This window comes from Emys orbicularis, chromosome 1 (assembly GCF_028017835.1).
Source record: "Emys orbicularis isolate rEmyOrb1 chromosome 1, rEmyOrb1.hap1, whole genome shotgun sequence".
Classification (NCBI taxonomy): domain Eukaryota; kingdom Metazoa; phylum Chordata; order Testudines; family Emydidae; genus Emys; species Emys orbicularis.
Genome location: NC_088683.1, coordinates 224,355,949 through 224,369,627, shown reverse-complemented (window position 1 = coordinate 224,369,627; position 13,679 = coordinate 224,355,949). Strand labels below are relative to the sequence as shown.

At 43.2% G+C, this 13,679-nt stretch overlaps 1 protein-coding gene across 1 annotated transcript in view; it reads right to left on the bottom strand.

Annotated features, from left to right (window-relative positions):
* APOO (apolipoprotein O) overlaps positions 1 to 13,679 on the bottom strand; it is an 80,858-nt gene that overhangs the window by 38,863 nt on the left and 28,316 nt on the right. Inside the window, exons 2-3 of the mRNA XM_065418997.1 lie at positions 9,459 to 9,569; positions 5,559 to 5,678 (exon numbers count right to left, since the gene is read on the bottom strand). Coding sequence (XP_065275069.1) covers positions 5,559 to 5,678; positions 9,459 to 9,569 — 231 coding nt within the window. The remainder of the gene's footprint in view (positions 1 to 5,558; positions 5,679 to 9,458; positions 9,570 to 13,679) is intronic.

Below are 13,679 nucleotides of genomic sequence, written 5' to 3'. Positions count from 1 at the left end.
TAATAACCCTGTGAAGAGCAACAACATTAGTTTTATACATTCCATGTCAATTCAGGCACAGCAGCCTTGTATGTTCGAGACTGTTAAATACGCTTGCAGGTCTTTTTATTCAGGATCAAATCAGCAAACAAAATTAAGCATCGTTTTCTGCCCAAACTGAATGATCTAGCAGTCATCATAGAATATTCGGAAAACTAAAGGGACTTCTCCGGTACCTATGTGCAGTTCTGATTTTATCCATGCTGCCAAGACCTCTTCCCTTCGGTCCCCTTCTCCCGTTCCCTTCTCCACTCACAGTTCTGTTTGCCTAGTTTTACACTTGACATTAAACACAGCAAAGAATATTTTCAACCGTAAATTCTGAATGAAGATTGTGTCCACTGCCTCAAAAATGAATAGAAGACAAAATTTAGCACTGCACCAAGATCCTGACGATAGAGCAGAAATTAAGGAATTATGCAGCTGCTCTCCTACCACACCATGCTCAGGTATCTTGGCATATCCATGCATTACAAAATAAATGAGTTATCACAGAAGAGGAAGGTCACATAGCTATACAATAACTCATTGCTAGTGATCTATGGAGAGACATTACTGATTTTGAACGCAGTTATTTTCTCTTTCACCAGACTGGATTATGACAAATTGGTATAACAGTATTCTTGGAGGATATGAGGGTTAAACACATACGGACGCCAATTTAATTCATGAAAAAGTGAATTAGTCCAGACGCTCAGTACTAGAGCTACCGATAGTTGTCCCAACTGCAGGAATAATTTTGAGACTTCTCCTGTACTGGAAGCACTCAGCTCATGAAGCAAGAATTCACAATGCTCTTATTCTTCAGCTATTGAGAAACTTAATCATACAAATGCACTGATGCCTGCCTTGACAGAAGAAGAACATCTTAATATTTACAGGGAGATAGTTTTGTGCAGTACCTCCAGAGAGGTAAACAAATCAATAGGTAACACACACATGCCTAGAGTTAAGATGTAGAGAACAATCTTGCAATACCACTTAAATAATTTTACACCCTAAATTTCAGGTACAGGGAAATGAAAGCACTAAATTAGTATACTGGGTAAGGGAAAAATAACAGGAGTACTTGTGGCACCTTAGAGACTAACAAATTTATTAGAGCATAAGCTTTCGTGGGCTACAACCCACTTCTTCGGATGCATATAGAGTGAAACAATATTGAGGAGATATATATACACACATACAGAGAGCATGAACAGGTGGGAGTTGTCTTACCAAGTCTGAGAGGCCAATTAAGTAAGAGAAAAAAAACTTTTGAAGTGATAATCAAGATAGCCCAGTACAGACAGTTTGATAAGAAGCAAGTGTGAGAATGCTTACAAGGGGAGATAGATTCAATGTTTGTAATGGCTCAGCCATTCCCAATCCCTATTTAGCCCTGAGTTGATTGTGTCTAGTTTGCATATCAATTCCAGCTCAGCAGTCTCTCTTTGGAGTCTGTTTTTGAAGTTTTTCTGTTTTAAGATAGCCACCCGCAGGTCTGTCAAAGAATGGCCAGACAGGTTAAAGTGTTCTCCCACTGGTTTTTGAATATTATGATTCCTGATGTCAGATTTGTGTCCATTAATTCTTTTGCGTAGAGACTGTCCGGTTTGGCCAATGTACATGGCAGAGGGGCATTGCTGGCACATGATGGCATATATCACATTGGTAGATGTGCAGGTGAACGAGCCCCTGATGGTATGGCTAATGTGATTAGGCCCTATGATGGTGTCACTTGAATAGATATGTGGACAGAGTTGGCATCGGGCTTTGTTACAAGGATAGGTTCCTGGGTCAGTGTTTTTGTTCAGTGATGTGTGGTTGCTGGTGAGTATTTGCTTTAGGTTGGGGGGTTGTCTGTAAGCGAGGACAGGTCTGTCTCCCAAGATCTGTGAGAGTAAAGGATCATCTTTCAGGATAGGTTGTAGATCTCTGATGATGCGCTGGAGAGGTTTTAGTTGGGGGCTGAAGGTGACAGCTAGTGGTGTTCTGTTATTTTCTTTGTTGGCCCTGTCTTGTAGGAGGTGACTTCTGGGTACTCGTCTGGCTCTGTCAATCTGTTTTTTCACTTCAGCAGGTGGGTATTGTAGTTTTAAGAATGCTTGATAGAGATCTTGTAGGTGCTTGTCTCTATCTGAGGGATTGGAGCAAATGCGGTTATATCTTAGAGCTTGGCTGTAGACAATGGATCGTGTGGTGTGTCCTGGATGGAAGCTGGAGGCATGTAGGTAAGTGTAGCGGTCAGTAGGTTTCCGGTACAGGGTGGTATTTATGTGACCATCGCTTATTAGCACAGTTGTGTCCAGGAAATGGACCGCTTGTGTGGATTGATCTAGGCTGAGGTTGCATGTACATTGGCCAAACCGGACAGTCTCTACGCAAAAGAATTAATGGACACAAATCTGACATCAGGAATCATAATACTCAAAAACCAGTGGGAGAACACTTTAACCTGTCTGGCCATTCTTTGACAGACCTGCGGGTGGCTATCTTAAAACAGAAAAACTTCAAAAACAGACTCCAAAGAGAGACTGCTGAGCTGGAATTGATATGCAAACTAGACACAATCAACTCAGGGCTAAATAGGGATTGGGAATGGCTGAGCCATTACAAACATTGAATCTATCTCCCCTTGTAAGCATTCTCACACTTGCTTCTTATCAAACTGTCTGTACTGGGCTATCTTGATTATCACTTCAAAAGTTTTTTTTCTCTTACTTAATTGGCCTCTCAGACTTGGTAAGACAACGCCCACCTGTTCATGCTCTCTGTATGTGTGTATATATATCTCCTCAATATTGTTTCACTCTATATGCATCCGAAGAAGTGGGTTGTAGCCCACGAAAGCTTATGCTCTAATAAATTTGTTAGTCTCTAAGGTGCCACAAGTACTCCTGTTATTTTTGCGGATACAGACTAACACGGCTGCTACTCTGAAACCTGGGTAAGGGAACAATATCTTTAGGGCTCTCATTTATTTTCAGCAGTAACAACAACAAAAATCTACCAGGGAGAAAGAGTTCACACGGGGTAGATTTAAGCATAAATAAATCAGTTTACGGGAGTTGGTTATGCTATCAGCTGGTACAAAAGAGCAAGGTCTAAAGATTTTATAGCATGTTAATAAAAGCCTGAACTTTTGTCATGCAGAGTATGATGCTCTCTGTTTGACAGCTTTAAATAGAAAAATTGTTTAAAAGGTTACTTTAACTAACAGTTAACAATTATCAAAGGCATAAAATGATATATGAATCTACTCAAAACTGGTTTTCATTTGTTTTCTGGATTAAAACAATTTTTAAATATCTGAAAGAGGCACCCCAAAATGCTACTTTCTGTAACACAATGGGAGAAAAGCTCTCCTTGAGATCGAAGTCTGAATCAAGTCCCTAAAATTGTGCACTTTCCTTGCCTACTGTGTCAACTATGTCTGTTAAAAACACCACAGTATGGTGATATTGCAGACAGGAAAGCTATCAGTCATGAAGAAGTGTGTAATACATACAGCACCAGTGAGTCATACTATACAAATTATTACCATGTAAACAAAAATAAGGCAGGGTAAGAGATTAACAGACCACAGAGCCTTACAGTACAGAGCAGTAAGTACTCTCAGTCAGTCCAACTGAATTTCCAGACAGGTCAGTCCTCTCTGAAGTTCCACTCCCAGCATGATGTTTACATTGGTTGTTCCAGGCAACCAATAGAACACAGGAATTTAAAGAGGTCAGACCCTGCAAATAAACAGCCATAAGCAGAAAGCCTTTCAGATCCCATTTAACATGGAAGCCCAGATACCACAGTAAAGGCTATGACACATCAGGGATTATGTCAGTGTCAAATTGGAAAATCCATTTTATTTTGAAAAGGCCATGTATTTCAACCTCCATTTTGATTGCCACCTTTAGCATGGCATTGTTGGGCATCCATTTCGTAGCAGGGATTAGACAACTCAGTGGATAGACTGTCTAGCAAGCTGCGACAGAGCAATCAAGGACATTGGTTGTACCCTAGTGAAACAAAGATTAGCAACCAGCAGGCCAATGACTTTGAATGAGACTCTACCCAGAAGCCATGAGGGGGACAGCCATAGTTTACAGCCTGGAAATTCCCCAGGGGAAGAGCAGGGGCAAGAAACGCGTCAGAGGTTGTTTTAAAAAAAGGAATGTTCTAAGCAAAGGAGGCCATTCCATTGTCACGTGCAGAACGCTGGGCCAAGCATGAAGAGCTGTCTGGCCTAAGGATTGGACCGAATCCAGGGTTCAAAAATGTGGTGAGGTCAGGCTGAAGGGGACTGCGTTCAGGGGTTTGTCGTTTTCCCAAGAGCTGTAATTCTTGTGCTGTTTAAAAAGTAAAAGCATTTGTGACTAACACATTCTTTCACTAAGCCTGCGTTCATTGCATTACTGACACTATTGTCCCTAGGTGTGTAACTAGGCTACCAGACCTCCCACAGAGAGGTGGCCTTGGAGGTGTGACATTATATGCTTAAAATTTGACCACGTACATCATTTTTGCTACCACTGTTATATAATTGTAACAAATCTTGTACAAATTATGTCATGGGAGGTGTCAATGGAAAAGTTACGATTTGTTGAATGCAATTATCCTATTTGTACACATGTATTATTTTCATTTGCTTCTGGGTAACGCCCAGGAGGTAGTTTACATCCGGTCTAGACAGCACATTGTGACTAGAATATTCAAGTTGATGGCCCATCAACAAACACAATGGGTATGGAAGAAGCTTATCCCCACCTGATGGATTTTCCTGTCGATATTTTAGTCAGAATATAGGCAATGGCTCCTGCTTTGATTCATCGAAGCATGCAAGGGCATGTGACCAGCTTTAAGAGCCTGAAGGGCCTCCTTTTTTATATTGTTGTTCAGCCCTTTAACTTTTATTGTATAGAATTTAATTGTATTTGAGAGAATAACAGAAAATCTAGGTTAAAATGATCTGTACAGAGGACCACAATGCATTGCATATGTTATACAATTACGATTTATTATGTACATTGCAGTAATCTAACTTTCACCTTCCTTTTCCCTGCTAACTGCCACAAAAGGCAACAACAACCTACACAAAGATAGGGGAATTGGGGATTGATAGCAACTCTGCTATTTTTAAGGCAAGGAGAAATTGTTAAAAGCTTAAGAGCTAAAAGATTGGGGGGGGGAGGGGGAAGGTTTTTCCAGCTCAGACAAGGGAGATCAAGGTTGAGTTTAGAAGTTTGGGAGGGAAGGATTCTAAAGCTTTTTTGGGGGGGGGGCAAAAAGGGGTACAAGATTTGGTGAAATACACCATGCACAATTGCAGACAAAAAGAACCATTTCTTTTTCCAGAAACACTTCCTAATGACTAAAATATCTTTAAATATTCAGACCCCTCAGAGATGTCTTTCTACTAAAAAAAAAAAGCAATTCACTAATTCAGATCAAGACAGGTTTTAATATCCTGTCATAAGCAAAATCCTCAATCGTCCTTAACTATGGAAACATATCAGTACTTCCGTAAGATAAAACTGCTATACCTGACACCAAGATGTATATGGCTCCACAGAATGCCGCAGATATGAGATCCCCTTTTCCAACTGGGTTTGTGGTTCCTCCACATATTTAGACTCATGAGTTGGACAGGAGTAGAGTGAAAGCTGTGAATATTTGCAAACAAGGGGTTAAAAAGGTAGACTTGTACAAGAAGGTCCTCAGGGCAGGAGCTGTATAATTCAACCATGCCTAGCGCAAAGTAAATGATACTACAAGACATAATAAAAATACAGTCAAGCTGTGAGAACTCTATGTGAATTAAAGAATAATTACACATCATGAGGAGAGCATTACTAATTGCTCCTCTGTTCAGCCAAACAAATTGATGGCTAATCCAACTACAGGTTTAGAAATAGAACATCAGACTCATTTGGTCCCAAAAATCACATACATAATTGTGAGAAGTGTTTTCTACACTTAATCAGCAGTATTGGTGCTCAGCGTTTGTATTAAGTGTACTAGATCTTAGAGCAGTCATTTTCTATATTTACCCAAGCCATTATTAAAGACTTTAAGTAGTTTTTAAATTAAAAGTCTGGTGGGCTTTTTATTTAGCAGAGAATTTGAGATTTACAGAAAATTGTACTATGTCTTGGATGTTGCAATTGTTACCTTCAGTAGTAATGGACAGCATTAGCAACACTGTTGTGAATGACAAAGGTGGGACATCTAAAGAAGTAGTATTTACATAATGAAGACACACCTAATGTCATTAGTAAGACTACAATTTAGTCACATGTATTTTTAGTAAAAGTCACGGACAGGTCACGGCAATAACCAAAAAGTCTCAGCCAGTGACCTGTCCATGACTTTTACTAAAAATACCCCAACTAAATCTTAGGTGCTGGGGAGGAAGAGGTGCTCCAGTGGATGCTGCTTCTCCTCCGGGCGGGGGGTGGCCCAGGACACCGCCGCAGCTCCTCCTCCGGGCGGGCAGCGGCCCGGGGCGCTGCTGCTGCTCCTGGACCACTGCTCTGGGGCAGCGCCCGGGACCACTTGCCTGGGGCCGCTGGAGCAGTGGCTGGTGCAGCTGGCCCCAGGGCTGCACCAGCCGCTCAGGCCATAGCACCAGCCCCTGCGGAAGTCACAGAATCCAGAACTTCCCTGACCTCCGTGAAAGACTCACAGCTATAGTCATTGGATATTAGCCTTTTTAAAAAATGTCAACTTGTCACACTACCTGAAGACTGATATCTTAATACTCATTCTATTTTACATGCTATTGTCGAGTTTTGTTTATTTTCTTAAATATGAGCTGCAGAAGTTTTGGCAGATATTTACAACCAGTTAATTGGAATGCATGCAAGAAAATGCATATATAATTAGTACTCTTTTAAACAAAGTATGACAACTTATTTTTCTAAAGCAATAAGAAACATGAGCTGCAGATTTGCTGACATAATACACAAGCAGCTTGACAGTCATTTCATTCTAAATCTTAAGTTCAGTTCCTCATAATACTCTCCAATAAGTTCCTTTTTAGGTTGACATTTCTCATACCTAGTGTTACCCCAAAACTACTTTTAATTAAGCCCTTTAAATTTCAACAAACCAAAAGCCGTTTTTAGTTGTAGGAAAGAAAAATACTTTTGACAAAGAATTATTAGAGTGCAAAATGTTCTTAATTTTTTTTTTTTTTTAAGTGAATGCAACATGCAACAGTAGCCAAATCTTTACTTGAAAGATCCACACTCCAGGCTGGAGCAGGACAGCGTGTGCAACTAATTATTAAAATAAACACTCTCCAATATGTCTTTTGGTTACATCTTAAAGTATTAGAGCTACTGATGGTTTCTCAGGAACACTGAGGTTTGCTGTATAACAGGGGTTCTCAAACTGGGGGTTGCGACCCCTCAGGGGGGTCACGAGGCTATTACATGGGGGGTCGCGAGCTGTCAGCCTCCACCCCAAACCCCGCTTTGCCTCCAGCATTTATAATGGTGTTAAATATGTAAAAAAGTGTTTTTAATTTCTAAGGGGGCGGGGAGGGGGTCGCACACACAGGCTTGCTATGTGAAAGGGGTCACCAGTACAAAAGTTTGAGAACCACTGCTGTATAGTGTTATGAACTGGGTTAAACCTTGTTGCAATTGATGTGTGAATGCACCCTTCAATTAAGATAGATGTTAGAGACAAGGCGTCACTTTGAAATAAGGCATAATGAAGTCTGCCCAGAAACTAGCACCATGTGCATGGATGGTTCCACGGGGTATTGTTCTGACCAGTTACAAGTGTCCGTGGAAAACAGTGCAAGCTGGATGACTGGAGGTAGAAGGGGAGACAAGAAACAAAAAGATTCCGAAGAGGGCAAGAAAGCCAAGCACCAGTTTAAGCACAGAGTGACTCCTGGGGAAGCCTGAAGAGATCTTTTGGGTCTGGTGCTGTCTAAACAGACCTGGGGCTGTAAGCAAAGAAGCTACCCCCTGGTTTGTTGTGTTCCCCCTGCATTTGGAGAAGCAGCACTTTTGTACATTCCTTGTGAATGAACAAGATGGCATCAAAGAATATATCAGATTCCATGATCAGTTTCTATTCCCAACTGGAACAACTTACCAGGGCCAGAGGATTCAGGGGGCCCGGGGTCTTCGGCGGTGGGTCCCAGGGCGGAAGGACCCCCCGCCATGGGTCTTCAGGGCACTTGGCAGCGGGTCCCGGGGCGGAAGGATCCCCCACCGCCGAATTGCCGCTGAAGACCCGGCACTTCGGCGGCGGGTCCCGGAGCGTAAGGACCCCCTGCCGCGGGTCTTCAGGGCACTTCGGCGGCGGGTCCCAGGGCGGAAGGACCCCCCGCCGTGGGTCTTCAGGGCACTTTGGCGGCGGGTCCCGGGGCGGAAGGACCCCCCGCCGCCGAATTGCCCCCGAAGACCTGGAGTGGAAGAAGCTCCGGGTGCCCGGGCCCTGCAAGAGTTTTCCGGGGCCCCTGGAGTGAGTGAAGGACCCCATTTCCAGGAGCCCCGAAAAACTCTCATGGGGGCCACTGCGGGGCCCGGGGCCTGGAGCAAATTGCCCCACTTGCCCCCCCCTCTGGGCAGCCCTGCAACTTACAAGGCCTCAAATTTTGACTAGCTATTCAGATTAAAAAAAAAGAGGTAACGGCCAATCCATATGCAGCTTCAGTGTATAAACAAATATGTTTTTAGTAACAGTTATCCAGATGAATGCATAACTAAAGTGCCCATGGGCTGTTATTTCTGTAACCCTGCTTTTCACCCTGATTTTTGTTGTTGTTGATTGTGTTTTGTCCATATTTAAGCCCTGATCCTTCAGTGCAAAGTCTGGGGATCCCTGTACACATGTAGAATTACAAGCTAGTAGGTTGCATTGCAGGATTGTAAACCAGAGAGGGCAGGGAGCATGTTTCATCTCTACAGTGAATGATAAATACAGTTGTATTTTAAGATAGACAAGCTCTTGGCTTTGTTGCTTTACGTAAGCCTGCAAATGAAAGCCAACAGAACACATCATATAAACAGCACATAGTGTCTGCTGGAGAAAAAGCAGGAGATAAAGACATTCCTGTGGATTAGATATACTAGTATGGGCAGCTGTCTTGGGACAGAAAGCTACTCAACGAAAAATATTTTATTAGAGGTTTTCAGATATGGAAAAATAGTACAGTATTTTGTACATGAGCAAGTCTCAAAATGTCAAACAGGCCTCAAAACATATAGTTAGGAAAAGTAAAAGCAGAGCTTATGGACTTTTCCATTGCAAGTTTAAATTAATTATTCTTTTGTCCTTGTAATATGAAGACAGCCATGCAAACATTTTTGCCCTCCCAAAGTAAATGATCTTACTCTGTTAGACACGTGCTTCTTAATTTGCTAACATTACTCCACCGTCACCAAAACACTATGAATGCAACCAGAACGGTAGGGTCTTACCTCATCAATTTTTAGCAACTCTTTTTTTGGAGTTTCCTTCTCCGACGATGAAGCATATACTTGGATGGACAGCAAGCTCAGGCTAGCAGGTGCAGCCCCCAGACGCATTACCTAAACACAATATATGAATATACACAGTTTATGCACTCAGCTGGAAACACGTTAGACATGTATGTTTGAATACTTTCCATACAGAGCGCTATATGCATAGCACATATAAATCTGAGTTGTGGTCAGAGGCAGGGCGTACTAGCACTGAAGCATGCAACATACTCAACAGTAAGAGCCAAAATACTCAGAAAATCAAGTGTACAGTTGAATGGCACAATATCTAGGAGTGTATATTTCCTGCATTTTCACCTCATAAGATTCCCCCCCCCCCACACACACACACACACTTGAATTACAAATTATGGCCAAATTTTGAATTGTAAGTACCTGAAGGCGTGCTCATAAATTCATAATTCACCCAATTTTACTGAAGTTGGGATTTGGAGGTGTCATCACATTTCCTCCAGTAGAACCTGCTCAGCACCCGTAAAAGACGGCCCACTTCTACTACGGTGCCAAAATATGAAAGTTCGGACATATAATCCCAGCCATCTCAGTGACTCAGAAGTACCTCCTACCTACACTCACATGGGAGCCTTGAATTAAGCATGCTACAGATCGCTTAATTTATAAAGAGAGAGGTGCCATGGCTCAAGCAATTTTTTTTACTTTCATAACTGATGCAGCAAGCTCAGAGTGCTGGGGCTATGAACTGCCAAGCCTAGAGGTGCCGGGGTTCAGCCCTGGCACAAATTAAGCACTAGCAACAGAGGTGATGTTGCCAGGTTCAAGTAAGAAGGAAAGACTATTGTATCTGAATACATAACAAGACTACCATCTTGAAAGCAGATATCTTTCCCATTTCCAGGATATGTGCTGCAATGCATCTTTTAAATAGACAGCGAAGAGTGATGGAGTTTAAAACAGAAACAAATGGAATATGTGGCCACTCAAGATGACTGTGAATTGAAACTGGGAGCAAGGAAGACATTTTTCCAAGAGTTATTTGCCCCCACAACTCGCCCAAAACAAGAGGTTTAATCCAAAAAAGCCAGTTAACCCATACGAGAGCCTTCCATAGTCTCACATTCATACAGTACTTTTCACAAATAAACTTGGGGCTGGTCTACACATGAAGTTGCACTGGTACAGTATAATTAAAGATGTTATGTTGCACCAATTTAGTTAAACTAGTGACATGTTTATGTTTTAATAATGGTGATTATAGCAGCCCTTAGTAATAGTGCAAATACCTTAGATCAGAGGTGGACAAACTACGGTCCGCAGGCCACATCCAGCCTGTGGGCCCCTCCTGCCCGGCCCCTGAGCTCCTGGCCCAGGAAGCTGGCCCAATGCTCTCGGCGGCAGGGTTCTTGCAGAGCTGCGGCCTGACCCGGTGCTCTGTGCTGCGTGGTGGCATGGCTGACTCCAGCCGGGCGGCGCGGCTGCCTGTCCTGGTGCTCTGGTGCTCCAGGCAGCACAGTAAGGTGGCAGGGAGCAGGGGGAGTTGGATAGAGGGCAGGAGTGTGGTGGTAGTCAGGGGGCAGGAGTGTGGATGGGGGCATGGCGGTCAGAGGACAAGGAACAGGGGGGTTGAATGGGGGCAGGGGTCCTGGGGGGCAGTCAGGAATGAGAGGAGGGGTTGGATTGGACGGCGGGGGGCAGTCAGGGAACAGGGAGGGTGGATAGGGCAGGGATCCCAGGGGGCCATCAGGGAACATGGGGGGTTGGATGGGGCAGGAGTCCCGGGGGGGGGGGGGCGCATCGGGGCGAGAAGCGGGGGGGGGGGGGAGGGGTCAGATGGGGGCAGGGGCCAGGCCACGTCTGGCTGTTTGGGGAGGCACCGCCTCCCTTAACCGGCTCTCCATACAATTTCAGAAACCCGATGTGGCCCTCAGGCCAAAAAGTTTGCCCGCCCCGCCTTAGAGGCATGCTCCTCACCTCTGTCACAGCTGGTACACTTTCTTATCTAAAAATTCAACCACCAATTATGTAGAGAATATGTACTTATTTTACTTACACACACACACACACACACACACACACACACACACACACAGTTTTTAAACCAAATTTCTTCCATCACGTCAGACACTGCGTGCTGACTGAGGACTAAGTTCAGTTTAAGTTTGAAGATTTTTTTTTTATATAAATAAAACAAATGACAGCAGCAACTGTTTTTTAATTATCCACATACCAGATAACAGGTCAAACTGATAGACACCATGGCCCCCAGCAGAAGGCAGCTCACCAGGATTGAGTGCAGTGGAACAAGCCATATGTGACTCTTGGTCTGCCATGTGGTCTAGAGCTGGCTGGCACTGCCCTAAGTGAATGTAGGTATCAGCCCAGAAGAGGCCAGAGCTAGACACGGTAGGAAAGGGGCTGAATACCAAGCAAGGTCTGCATGAGAAGCTCCTGTCCACCCCTTGAGAAATAAAGTTCCTCTATACCGGGGATAGCAACCTTTGGCATGCAGCCCACCAGGGAAAGCCCCTTGGCAGGCCGGGCCAGTTTGTTTACCTGCCGCGTCCGCTGGTTCAGCCAATTGCGGCTCCCGCTGACCGCGGTTCGCCGCTCCAGGCCAATGGGGGCTGAGGGAAGCAGCGCTCCAGGACAATGGGGGCTGCGGGAAGCGGCGCGGGCTGCCGCCGCTTGCCACAGCCCCCATTGGCCTGGAGTGGCGAACCGCAGCCAGCAGGAGCCGCGATCGGCCGAACCTGTGGACGCGGCAGGTAAACAAACTGGCCCGGCCCGCCAGGGGGCTTAACCTTTGGCACACGGCCCGCCAAGGTGCCGATCTCTGCTCTATACCAAGGTCAATACACCCTTCAGCATAGCTGGTCTGCAAGGGGGAGGGGAACGCAAATTGGACGCATCTGTAACAATGGGGGTGAATCTGGCACACTGTATTTTGTGATCCAACATCTCAAAAAACAACCAAATAGAATCTTATCAAACTTCTTAAAGCTTTTTACTCATGTGCCAAGACATATCATGTGAGAACTAGCTCATAGGATCATGTATTTTTCAGGAAGTTTTAAGTGTTTGAAGGAGAAGGTGGGGGAGGAGGAGGAGGAGGATAGAAAAAAAAACTGTTGCTTACAATGAAAGTGCTTTATCAGCCATAACTAGTGCCTTGCTAGCACAGCTCTATATAAAAACAATACTCTTGCCAGAACCATGAACTCTGTTACACAGCAGAGCAAAGATGTGACCTACTTTGTTAATAAAAAACATTTGCTTAAGCTAACAAGAAGCCTTTACACACACATTAATAGGCCTAGACAAGAATATTTAACTAATGATTAATTCTAGGGTCTATTTTTTCTGGGCTACTTGGAAGCTGAATGTTATTTTTATTTTACTGCAAGCCTGTTTTGCCACTAAATCAGACAAAAATCCGAAGTGCAATTTCATTTGTAAGTACTCCTTCAGGAAAGTTATACCCATTGGGATTTTTCAATAATAGTTTTTCCAAAACCATAATGAACAGTTCAAATATTTAAAGTTAGCATATGTTTCACACAAAGTAGTAAAAAACTAAATTGTTTTACTGTGATAGCTACTAAACCATGAACTACACTTCAAAGAAGTCAGTAATTAGGAATAAACTCCTTTGTGATCTAAAACTTCAAAAATGCAACTCCAAAATGGTTCTCCACTTCTCTGGTAAACTATGCACAAAATCTATTTTTCCTCTATTTAGCATGTGCAGATACAATGTTTGTGCCTTCAATCCAATCTCCTCTGCAATGAGTCTTCATTGTAGAAACATCCCATATCTATACAAAAACAAGCTGCTTTCACTGAATTATCTTTCAATTTCTTAACAACAACTCCAATGTAAGCAAACAAATTAATAATCTACTGTACTCTTAGGCAGCAGACCAAAGTTTAAACAAGTAGTTATGTATTTATAGAAGAGAAAAATCAGTATTTAAATTTTCAAGTAGTCTTCTTACTTCTTTCGGAGAAAAACCTCATTGACTATATTATTTCCAGATTGTTCGAGGTTTCTCTTTTCTGCAGTATCTTATTACAATAGAAAAAATAATTTAGAAAAGAAAACACATGGATGCGAGCTATCGGGACTTCAAAGGAACTTGGAATTAGGAAGAGTAAGTAGGAGTATTACCACTCTTTCTTTGTTAAGAAATTAGATTATGT